This window comes from Hyperolius riggenbachi, chromosome 3, assembly GCF_040937935.1.
Source record: "Hyperolius riggenbachi isolate aHypRig1 chromosome 3, aHypRig1.pri, whole genome shotgun sequence".
Lineage (NCBI taxonomy): Eukaryota > Metazoa > Chordata > Amphibia > Anura > Hyperoliidae > Hyperolius > Hyperolius riggenbachi.
This window is the reverse complement of record NC_090648.1, coordinates 262,663,944-262,676,870: the sequence shown is the minus strand read 5'-3', so window position 1 is coordinate 262,676,870 and position 12,927 is coordinate 262,663,944. Positions and strand designations below refer to the sequence as shown.

Below are 12,927 nucleotides of genomic sequence, written 5' to 3'. Positions count from 1 at the left end.
GCAGTGTGGGGTGGACAAGACTGGCTGAACTGTGTACACCCCTCCCTGAGACGTATACATAGAGCGGTGGGGGATCAGCAAGGACCCCAGCACACCGGTGTGGTTCACACTAGTACCTCCCACATAACCCGGTTGGGGAGGTTTTTATTTTAATATTGATACATTGCCTGTTGCTACTTGAGCAAACATTTATATCTCTGTACTGCACAGGGCTGTCCTGAAGACCCCGTGTATTATATGTATTTCCCATCAGTAAATATTCGGAAGTTGTTTGTTCCGAAGAGATAGGTGGATGACATCCACACCAGCCCAGCAAATGCCTGGAGTCAGCATCAGAGGACACTGCGAGAACAGCTGAAGAGCCCGTAACTGGAATCTCATTATAAAACAAATACAAGGTACACAGGCTATATGCTGCATATACTGGGGTGATGTGATAAGATGTTTTAAAATGGTTGACTCATTTTGACAGACATAAAATTACAGCTTTAAGTAATAGCCTACCAAACTGGATTTTCATGCTGTCAAGTGAGAAGAAATGGACAAGCTGAGTACATGAATTGTGGGATTAGAGCATGGAGAGAAGTTGTGAGTATTGGGTCAGGTGAACAGTATTTAAAGTACCCCTGACCTGGTCCCCCCCCCCCTATATACTTTTAATACTGTGTTATTATTGGTGCTGTGACTATATAACAGCATCATCCACCCCACTCAAGCTTCCCCTGAGGCCCCTGTTCTGCTCAGTCATAATCTTCGACTGAGCAGAACTTGGAATATGGAAGGGAAGGAAGTGCCAGTTCTTCCTCCCCTCTGCCCGTCCATAATTCCGCCCTCAATCACCACAAGCCCGCACACAACACAGCTCCCCTGCGTGCTGTGTGCAGTGAATCATATGTGGAACTAAAGCAGCGAGTGGAGGGGGAGGAGTTAAGGACTGTTACCATTCTCGGCGTCCTGGTTCCCATCCTTGGCGACTTGTGCTTACTCGCATGTGCATACTGTCTTTTATTTGTTGTGATAACTTCCAGAGACGGCGTTGTGGAATACACGTGCGCGCGCATGCGTCTAATGCACATGCGTGCACGCATTAACATGTATGCATGTACACGTTGATGCGAAATCTGGCGCCAGATTCAAATTTGGGTATATAAGAGAACTAGTGATTGCTGTTACTTCGTTACATGTTGTTGGTGTGTTACTAGCTTGATTTCTGTTCCTGATCTCTGGTATCTGACCTCGGCCTGTTCCTGATATACGCTTGTCTGCTGCCTGCCTCGACCCATTGCCTGTTACTTGTTTATGCCTGTCTGCCGCCTGCTTCGACCTGTGCCTGTTTACTTGTTAACGCCTGTCTGCCGCCTGCCTCGACCTTTTGCCTGTTTACCCGTTTACACCTGTCTGCCGCCTGCCTGGACTCACTGCTTGTTCTTCGACTTCGCTTCCAGCCTCTCACAGCGGACTCGGTTGTTCTCTCTGCCTCCGGTGGGGCAATCCTGGGGGCCGCGACCTCGTGGCTAATAGGCAGCTAAAGTAGTCCGTTGCCCACTAGGAGTAGCGGCCCATCATCGCTTACGGAGTGCTCTGGTGAAGACTCCGTGGCCCAGGACAGTCCATGCCAACCACTGGGGTCAGGGTCAACAGCCCCTCAGTCCCCGTAACAAGGACAGGCAGAGGGGAGGAAGAACTGGCACTTCCTCCTCTTAGCAGAATGGGGCTAAAGGGGGCGATGGAAGGGGGATGGTGCTGTGACATAGTCTCAGCACCAGTAATAAAACAATATTAAAAGTATGGGGGGGGGGGCAGGTGAGGGGTACTTTAAAGGGAACCTAAAGCAAAAGGTATATGGAGGCTGCCATATTTATTTCAGTTTAGGTTTCCTTTAAGCAATACCAGTTGCCTGGCTATCCTGCTCATCCTCTGCCTCTAATACTTTTAACCATAGATCCTGATCAACCATGCAGCAGATCAGGTGTTTCTGACATTCCTGTCAAATCTAACAACATTAATTGCATGCTTGTTCCTAGTGTGATTAAGACAGTATTTCAGGCAAACAGATCATTGTTTAAAAATAAATAAATATGGCAGCCTCCTATCAAGTTCTATTTATACCCCAATCCCAGGAAATAATGGGGGGGGGGGGGGGTTTATAAACTTTAGGAATGACTCATTGATTAGCATCTTTGACATGGGAGACCAGGGTTCAAATCCTGGCTAGGTCAAGTACCTATTTAGTAAGGAGTTAAAGGCAAAACTCCCTAACACTGCAGGGTGGCCTCTTGAGCGCGTCCCAGTGGCTGCAGCTCTTGAGCGCTTTGAGTCTGACAGAAGTAAAGCGCTATACAAATGTTCAGATTATTATTATCTTTAGAGAGAATAATTTAAAGTATATCTGAACTGAGAGGGATATGTAGGATAAACTGATGATTGCTTAGCTGTCCTGCTGAACCTCTGTTTCTAAGACTCTGAGGGCCCGTTTCCACTAGCACGAATCCGCATGCATTGTCTGCATGCGGATTCGCATAGGCAATACAAGTGGATGGGACTGTTTCCACTTGTCAGGTTTCGTGAGTGTTTTTCTGTGCAGGATTTTCTGCACGGTAGACCCCGCAGAATTCGCCTGCGTGTGGAATGCATGCGAATCGCACGCAATGTATTTAATAGGGAAATCGCATGCGGTTTTGGCATACGTTTTTTCCCGCGATTTCACATACAAACTAATGTAAATTCACACAGGCAGTGACATGGTTAAAATCGCATGTGCTCTAACCTATGCGAAATCGCGGCAGAAACCGCATGCGTAATTGCACCCGCATGCGATTTCGTCAGCGGTGATTATACGGCGATTTTACGCCACACTAGTGGAAATGAGCCCTTAGCCATATAAGTTGAACTAGCAGGGAGATAAGATATTTATGGCCAGAAAGTGCTGCTAAGGATTGTGTGGCCCCAAGCGACACATAATTTGTGCCCCCCCCCAGACTCTTTCTCCTCTTGTGTGCCTGTGTCCCTCCTGTAACTTTAGTGTCCTCCTGGTGTACCCCTCTGGATTTGTGTCCTCCTTAAAGAGACTCTGTAAGGGCAGCTTCTCTCTTCTCTCTTATCTTTTACAAGCTGGATAAATCGTCCTCTGAGCTGGCTGGGCTTTCACATACTGAAGAATTACAGACAAGGGCAAAGCTGTTTGCAACAAGAAACAAGCAGCCTGAAACTTCAGTGAATGAGAACAGGGGGAAAGAAACACTCAAATGATCTCTTGAGATTCAAAAGGAAGGCTGTATACAGCCTGCTTGTGTATGGATGTATTTTCTATGTGTGGACATACTGTACATCAACCTACTTCCTGTTTTGGTGGCCATTTTGTTTGTTTATAAACAAACTTTTTAAAACTGTTTTTAACCACTTTTAATGCGGCGAGGAGCGGCGAAATTGTGTCAGAGGGTAATAGGAGATGTCCCCTAACGCACTGGTATGTTTACTTTTGTGTGATTTTAGCAATACAGATTCTCTTTAACCCTGTCCTCATGTGTCCTCTGCTGTGTCTTCTGCTGTCCCTCATGTCCTTCTGGTTCCTCCTGCATCTTCTTCTTTCCCAGCTCCATGCCGCAATGTTCCCAAGCTTCAACCTATGGAGAAGAAGTACTTGTATTTCTACTGGAGTCGATGATCTCGCAGGCAGGACCATGGCTCCATTATTTGACCAATCACAGCACTTGCTGAGTAGCAGCGAGTGCAGTGATTGTCCCATTGGTGGAGCCATCCTACTAGCAAGACCATGGGCTCCAGTAATAACACAAATTGCCATACTTTTTCCCCTTACTGCCGCTAGGACTTACTTTCATAGTAGGGCTTATATATTTCAAGCATGCTCAAAATTCCTGCTAGGGCTTACTTTCCGGGGATGTCTTAATTTCAGGGAAAGAGGGTATCTGCTAAGTTGCACTTTCTTTTTTTCGAGCTATCTCTTGTATCACATTGATTGCACACTATTTTTCAAACATGGATCATTTTACCACCTTCTACAGTAATAAGCATAAAGTAATAAGGAGTAGTAAAAGAAAAGTAGCTACTGCGTTTTTAGATATTAAAAACTAAGCTTTCGTTTCCCGAAACTGACTTCAACTATTCCACCCGTTCCCTGAAAGTGAAACTGACAGAAGCAGAACCTCGAGTGGGCGGAGCCGACACACGTGCTACTAGGCGAATCCCAGGGGGCTGCAACCAGCCAATGACAGAGCATCCCGGCTCGCGATTTGACGTCACCTTTCTCGACATCCCCCACCCACTGAAAAGAAGCCGTCCTGCGTCCAACCACAGCTAACGAGAATAGGTTTAGGATGGCAGCTCCTCCCTGTAACGTCATGGTGGCCACCCCGCCCCCTGGCCTGGCACTGAAGAAGGTGCTGAACGGAACGCTGCGCGGATCAGTATTGTTTGCAGAGCGCCCGCAGAGCGTGTTGACAGCTACCGCTTCAGACATGGCACTGGGTGAACCGGAGTTCAATATCCTATTGGCCACCGACTCGTACAAGGTGAGAGCCGCTGCGTGCAGAGATCACCTTCAGCGGTGGACGGATGTGGCTGCACTTGCCTCAGTGCTCGTGGCCTCCTCGCCTGTGTGCGGGCACAGCAGAGCACCGCCATCACACAGAGACAGCCTGCGGGAGGGGTGAAGGCAGGTGACCTGGGCAGGCAGCGCTCTGTGCTGTGAAGGTCAGAGAGGGGGCCCATGTAGATGTGCAGTGTGCAGCTCCAGCCTGTGCGCTCACTGACACTGGGGATGAGTCCTGTCATTCCTCTCATCCTAATGCTGTGTGGCCCATATACTATCACACCGGCCCTGCTCTGCCGCTTTGTACTGCGAGCAGGGCTATTCCTTCACTTCTAGAGGAAAGTGAAAGGGTTGTGATGTGTATGGAAGCATTTCCTCATAGCTGGGAGGTAGATCGTGATCATGAGCATGTGTCTGCTGGAAATGTACCACCTCCTGTTGCATCACATAATTTTCCCCACACTCGCAATTTGAGTAATTCCGCCAGTTCCTGTTATTCGCCTCTTCAGTTCAGAATTCAGTATAGACGTATTGCCTGGGCACAGTGGCTGCCCTCTGTACAGGACATTTTTAGTACAAGTGGATTTCACAATACCTTGTGTGACAAAGTGTGCTTTAAAATTCTTTAGCTCTTGTTTGTACTAGATTGATAAGTACAGCATGCATCTTCTGATGGGATATCAACACTTATAGTTGTCACTAGATGACTGAACCAGTTCTTTATGTTTACACTTAATGTAAGGCTATATACATACTTTTTATAGGTGGTATTTGTATGAGGTCAAATCTCTTGTTTTCAATAAAGGTAGTCCCTGGTTTATGAATGAAATAGGGGTTTGTTCTTAACCTGAATTACTTTGTAAGTCTGAACTCTGCCTCCAGTGCCACCTCTGGCTCACTGTGCCCCATGTCTCTCTCTGTGCCCCCCTGTGCCTTTACTCCCTCCTGTGTATCCCTAATCCTCCACTGCCTCAACTGTGCCTCCACTGTCCCCATTGTGATCTCCTTGTGCCCCCTCGTAGCCTCCTTTTCTCCCCTCTGCTATCCCTGCAACAAATAGTAATGCAAAAGCTGTGCAATCCGCAGACATAAAGGCCACATATCATATTTCCCTTATGTGAACAAATGATGAAACTAGTGCTCCTCTTGCTGTTAGAAAAATGAAACTATATTTTGAGTTACAGATGGTCTGTAATAACTGTGACTGATTACTGGCTATGTGCAGTCCAATCAGGAATGTTTGAATCTGTTTTATAAGACCTGCAAAAGGTTGTATGAGACAATTTCTCAGTGGCTTAAAAAATTCTTTACGTAAGAAACTCATTGTTTAAAGTGGTACTGTACTTAACTTTCTAAAAAAGGTTTTTAAACTGCCTTGGGAACGATATACGTCGATTGTGTGATAACATCTCTTAGTCTGCTAAGTAGGCCTTTTAAATGTTATAAAATATGAAAAATATCCTATGTGCACTAAACTGTGGGTTTAAAGAAGTGCGCAGTCTCTTTTTTTTTTTTTTTTTTTTTTTTTTTTTTTTTTTTTTTTTTTTTCTTTTTTCTTCTCTTTTATGTGGCAGAGACATGTAGTGATGGTGGTGTTCTGTTACTGTTCTGATGATGTGTAAGGCCTCTTGCACACTACATGCAGTTCCGATTTGCGATTTTTTTTTTTTAATCAGTACTGCATGCTGGTTTTTTTTTTTTTTCTTCTTTTGATGGCATCCAGGGAAAATCGGAATCACAAATCGGAATTTGCAGTGTACAGGGGCTCGAGTGCTGTCCTTTTGATGTATAGAAGGTTTACAGCTAGCATTAGTAAGAGTGCATTGCTGGTGGTACTGTATGCTTTGCCATCTAACTCTGGCCTGTCTCTCCTGCATGAGTTTTGGTAGTACCCTGACAGATTTGCAAATATCACCCAGATATTGGTATATACTTCTGATGTGCTTATTGAGTTGCTGAGGCTTATGCTGTACTGACACATGATGAACATGCATGTCCCATTATTGCAGAAGAACTCTTGCTGGTGGGAACATTGCGGTGAGTACAGTCTGCCTATACAACTTGGTAGTCACTGTGTGTTGCCAAGCAGTGCACCCTCTTCTTCTTTTTTTTTTTTTTTTTTTTTTTTTTTTTTTTTTTTTTACACACTTGTTTTCTTGCCTGCAGATTTCTGGTGACTAGTATGCCTTGTAGGTGGATAAGTCAACAGTAGTCAGTGGTTCCTAACACCTGTGAGGTCATCTGGTAAGAATTGAAGTGGAGAGTGCTGTCCACACAAATTAAGCAGCTGTAGTAGCAGTATAAGGGATTCTGTACCAACTGCAATTTATCCATCTGCTTTGGAGCCCTTGGTGGTAAGCACATATTTGTGCCATTATACAGTGGCTCCAAATTTAACACTTTTTTTTTTTTTCTCCCAGCAGTCTTTCTGGGGCACTCAAGACACGCTTCTCCAAAAATGCAGGAAACAATTGTCCCTTTGTAAGGAATTTAGGTGATGACAAGTTTTTTTCCCAAGCTTCACCACAATCTTCATCTAAAAGCTTTATCTGTAGACGGAAATTGTTCACCCGACTACAGTTGACCCCAGGTCTTGAGCATGCAAGATACAAGATCTGCGGTTGGGTAACCAATGAAATGCCCAAAACCCCAAACAAAGATAGTCCAGGGATGGAGTCAAAGGTCATGCAGAGGATCAGATAACTTACAATTTTATAAATAGGCAAACTCAAAGTCAGGAACCAGCTGAAGGTCACATACTGAGGATCAGGCAGATCAACCAGGGAATGAGACAGGAGCGTAGTCAGAACAAAGCAGAGGTCAATATAGGCTGCTAACAAGGAAGGTCACAAACATGAAGGATGACCAATAAAAGGAAAGGCCAGGCTCACCTGGGCCCATATGCAATTCACTTTTTCTCCTGAGTTTTCTCCTAGGAGATCATTTTTTGTCTTCAGTTTAAATTAACTTTTTAGCATTCGGCAATGGTAAAAGTACCAAAAAGTTGCCTGTTGGGGGTGTAAAGGCAATTTTATTTACAAGTTGTGAAAATACCACCTAGGAGAAAACTCAGGTGAAAAAGTGAATTGCATATGGCCCCTGGGTTGAGTAATTATCTTTCAGGAGAGCAGAAATGAGCAGGGTGCAGTACCAGAGGCAAGATGCCACTAGGTGGCAGCAACTTTATTCTTTACTCTCCCATTGGAGGGGAACTAGCTGTGACAGTGAAGAGAGCACCTTGGGAAACCGTAGAACAACAAGCTTTCGCCTACAACACAGGACGTCTTTAGATGCCGGCCCCAGAATGGACAGCAGCAGAGAGCCAGGTAAGTTCCATAGCCTTAAATGCGCCCCCCCCCCCCCCCCCCATAAAAAAAAAGCCCATTTAAGTCTCCTGCTATTGCTTCCTGCATCCAGGCAGGTTAACATTGTGCTCCGGGAGCTGACGTTTACAGCTTTTGCTGGGGCTTTTACAATGCGCCCACTATGCAATGCCGCAGTTGGCATTTCTACAAAGCCCCAGCGCCTGCGGTCAGTTGTAATGCTTGCCGATAATTGGTTTCTCCCGGCGCCTAAATATAACATTTTAGCCGCATATGTGGCTGTGCGTTGGGGGGGGGGGGGGGGGGTGTTATTAGGGTTAGGCACCACCAGGGGAGAGTTCTCTGAGAGTAGGGTTAGGCTTAGCTATAGTACAATATTGGGAAACCTTAACCATATTTTACTATGGACTCAAGTAGTAGAATTGTGCTTGTGCTATGATTAAGGACCTGTGTAGTTGGGTGAACAGCTCCTTGACTGTATGGCTTTTACCTGTACCAATAAAGTTGGGACTCAATTGAACTAAGGATTTTGTGCGGAACTTCGTCCTTTTTTTTTGCTGCATATATGGGTCAGGTCGCCTAGTTCCAGCACTATCCTGGTGTCCGAGGTGTAGCGGAATTCACCTATTTGCCAGTAGTAGAGCATCGCTAATTTTAGCGATATTCTACTAGTGGAAATCTCCTGTGCCCTTTTTTTCAGTTGCCTTAATATCAAGTATGGGAGTGTTCTCACTTGGGGGTTACTGGACACCTTTCCCACTGGGTTTATTGGTAATCATTTTGCAATGCAAGCTAAAGGGGGTGAGCTACCTGGCGTACATGTAAAAAAGAGCATCAAGTAAATATGGGAACACGCTTAATAAGTGAAGTTATTAGGCTTCTACCTACTAAGATCCTCCCCCCCCCACGGTCCGCCTAACTCCCTACTTTAAATCCTAAGCCGAACACTCCCAGTCCCTTGTAAATGTAAATTCAGGTTCTGCCTAGGTCTACCACCAAATTATACACTGGGCAGTGCTGTAGTCTCAATTAATATTGCGGTCTATGGTGGTGCCCAAATAACATTGCTTAATCGTATTAAAAAAAAAAATGTGACTGCTGCCTAAAATAAAATTCTTAGATTTCACAGGCGATTGTCTTTTGCTCGTTTTTTTCGTATTTTTGCATTGTGTTCAATGTGGAATCGAGCAGGGAAATTATCAGGCGGGAGATCGGACATGTCAGAAAATTGACGTAATGCTGGATCCACACGGTGCATTCGCGCACTCGATTTACCGCTAGATTCCTGTCAATTTGTTTATTTCCAACATGTCCGATTTATATTTTGATGGATCGTTAGGTCGATTCGCATGCAAAGTATGCCAAATCGACCTAACGATCCATCGAAATCCAAATCGGACATGTTGGAAATAAACTAATGGATGGGAATCGAGCGGGAAATCGAGTGCGCGAATGCACCGTGTGTATCCAGCATTAGACAGACCGTAACAATTTCACCAGTTCTGAACTGCTTTCCCACCAGTAATACTTATGCCGGCAGTTCTGAACAAGTGGAGGAAGGTTAAATCTCCTCATATCCTCCTTGCCCAGCATAGCCCAGGAGAAGCTTGTATGCATATAAGGTCTCTGGTTTCAACCTACTAGATCAGGATAGATCTGGTATCCCGATATATAGTCTTTCCCTGGTTGTTTAAAACCTGTCTTGCACCTGCTTGGCACTCTGGGGCTATCCTATGGGGTTATTTTAACACTTATTTCTACAAGACAACTCGAATTTACCATAAGTGTTGGAAAATTTTGGTTTTTGGTTAAGACCTTCTAGATACTCCTGTGTTGGATATGCCAGCATTATTGGATTTTATTTTTAAAAAAGTGGCTATGGGGGAAAAAAAGGTATTTCAGTTTGTACAGTTAGGCTAGGTCTGGGGTGTCAAACTCAAATACAAAATGGGCCAAAATTGAACAATAGGGCCAAGTCGCGTGCCAACCTCAATGTCTACTGGCAACCTTTGTCCCTTAAAGAGACTGTGACAAAAATTTCATCCTTTTTTCTACCATCCTACAAGTTCCAAAACCTTTCCTAATGTGCTCTGGCTTACTGCAGCACTTTCTACTATCGCCGTCTCTGTAATACATCAACATCTTTCCCCTGTCTGATTTGTCGCCCTGTGTCTGGAAGGCTGCCAACTCTTCAGTGTTGTTGGTCTGTTATGCACACTCCCGTGTGTGTTATTTACATTAGGCAGCCTCTCTGCTCTCATCTTTTACAAGTTGGAAAAATCATCCTCTGTTAGGCTGTGAAAGGAGCTGGCTGCCTGGGCTGTCGCATGCTGAAGAATTACAGACACTGGGCAGAGCTGTCTGCAGGAAGAAACTATCAGCCTGTCACTCTTCAGTGGATGAGACCTGCAGGGGAAAACACATAAATTAAGATAAAAAAAAGGCTGTATACAGCCTGCTTGTGTATGGGGGCATTTTCTATGTGTGGACATACTGTACATCAACCTACTTCCGGCTTTGGTGGCCATTTTGTTTATAAACAAACTTTTTTTTGGCCACTTTTAATGCGTCGAGGAGCGGCGAAATTGTGACAGAGAGGAATAGATGTCCCCTAATGCACTGGTAGGTTTACTTTTGTGCGATTTTAACAATACAGATTCTCTTTAAGTTCCCTGGTGTCTAATTGCCCCCCTCCAACCCCTATTCAGTTCCCTGGTGTTTAGTGGTCCTCCCTCCCCTATACAGTTCCCTGGTGTCTAGTGCCGCCACTTCCCTATACAGTTCCCCAATGTCTAGTGGACCCCCACATACAGTTCGCTGGTGTCTAATGGTCCTCCCCTATACAGTTCCCTGGTGTCAAGTGGCCCCCACACATTCCCCTGTACAGTTCTCTAGTGTTCAGTGCTTTCCCCCATATGGCTTCCTTGGTGTTCTCGGGCTTTACCTCCAATTTAGCATCCATGGTGGTCTAGAGTGGGCCAAACATAATGCAAAGTGGGGAAACCACTTGTTGCGGGGGGGGGGGGGGGGGGGTGTCAAATTTTTAGTGTTGAAAATAAAAACGTACTTACCTGGAGCTTCTACCAGCCCCCCGCAGCTGTAATGTCCCACACCGTCCTCCAACAATCCGCCGTTCCCTGCCGCCGGCCCAACGCGGCATCTCATCCAACTGCGGCTGCATGGCCATGTGCGTCACCAGAAGCTTACTGCGCAGTACAAGAGAACATCGTACTGCGTCTCCGCAGTAAGCTCCCGTTGACGTGAGCAGGAGCGCACATTATTCGTCTTGTTAGAAAAATAATTGCCCGGTACCGGCGGTGGGGAACGGGTTATCGGAGGAGCACGGGACATGACAGCTACAGGGGGCTGATAGAAGCCCCAGGTAAGTGTCAGATTACTCCCCCGAGAACCCCTTTAAATGTAATAATGTACATATAGGTGGTGGTCGTCATCTTAAAGTGCACCTAAACTGTGAGGGATATGGATGTTTCCCTTTACGCAATACCAGTTGCCTGGCAGTCCTGCTGATCTCTTTGGCTGCACACATGAAACCAGCATGCAGCTAATCCAGTCTGACTTCAGTCACAGCGCTGGATCTGCAATCTGCATGCTCTTTCAGGGGCTGTGGCTAAAAGTATTAGAGACACAGGATCAGCAGGCGAGTCAGACAACTGGTATCTTAAAACGAGAAATCAATATTCTCAGTTTAGGTTCACTTTAAGGCCAGTGCACACACCCATAATCCTGTCCAGAAATGTGGTATTCATCTTGAGGCCAGTGCACACCGATAATCCAGCATGAGCATGGCACCCCCTAACCTCCCCCAACGCTAGCGAAATCTCTCCGCTCAAGTTTTAAAGAGTGATTACACCAGTGATTATATACTTTACATTGAAGCGCTAACGCTAACAAAATGCTGCATGTCCTGCGCTTGCGATTTTGGGAATCGCAAATGCTCCAGTGGAAGTTGGCACATCCGTTAACACTAGCTGAGCGTTTTTGGAAATCTTTAGCGTTTTTCAAGTGCTCCCTAAATGCGCTGTGGGTTCCAGCCCTCTTACTGTTGCAGTGAACAGTTCTGCTGTTTTTCATAGTAAAACAAAAACATTTCCTTTTTTTTATTTTATATTTTTTTATTTTTTTTTATTCTATCCCCCTTCCCCAGTAGTTATTGGCAGTCATTGAAAAGCAATAATACTGCTATCTGGCCTTTACATTTTCCATGTTCACACTTGCAGTTTCACTTCTAAAACTCAGAATACTATAGCAATGTCATATCTCTGGAATGTAAGTCCAAAGCAAAGGCTCAAGGTCAGTGTTGTGATAGCATTGTACAACACATGCCACTGAAGGTGCTAGGTGCACTTTGAGCTAATGGAAACTGCACATGGATGTCTCAATTAGTGCACGGCAGTTGCCTCCTGCATTTTTCATGCACCCAATAACACCCAATAAATTTCATGCGACTAAATAGTTGTTGACCAGTTCCATTCAATCCCAAATCTAGTTTGAAAACCGAAAAGAGCATCTACATAAAAAAAACAAAAAAAACCTACTAACATTTCTAGCATAGAATAATCTCAATACTGATTTCCATTGAAGAACCTCCCCCCTACAGAATGTTCTTAAAGCAAACCTGGAGGAAACTCCATTCAGCTTTGATACATAGATAAGCAGAGAAGGCTCTTGGATACCATAGAACCTTCCAGGTGCTCTATTAATCCCTGCGCCGTCCCCAGTTTAGGTTCAACCTGCTAGATCTTCAGTACTCTTAGCAGCCTTTGAAACTACTCATGTCCCCAAGTAGTTCTGAAGAGGATCGCATGCCCAAGGCAATACTCATGAGAAGTTCTGAAGGCTGCCTGAGGAGTACTGAAGAGCTATTCAACTTAGCAGGTAGAATTGCTTCAACCGGGGATGGCGCTGGAACAATGGGATGGACCAAGGACTGGGAAGGCTCTATGGTATCCAGAGCCTTCCCTCTGAGTGTACTGGTTAAGGGCTCTGCCTTTGACATGGGAGACCAGGGTTCGAATCCTGGCTAGGTCAAGTACC

At 45.3% G+C, this 12,927-nt stretch overlaps 1 protein-coding gene across 1 annotated transcript in view; it reads left to right on the top strand.

Moving 5' to 3' along the window:
- Window positions 1-4,343: 4,343 nt before the first annotated feature.
- Window positions 4,344-12,927, top strand: part of NAMPT (nicotinamide phosphoribosyltransferase) — a 118,657-nt gene continuing 110,073 nt past the window's right edge. Inside the window, exon 1 of the mRNA XM_068272680.1 lies at window positions 4,344-4,529. Within this exon, the coding sequence (XP_068128781.1) occupies window positions 4,359-4,529 (171 nt within the window). The 5' untranslated portion in view covers window positions 4,344-4,358. The remainder of the gene's footprint in view (window positions 4,530-12,927) is intronic.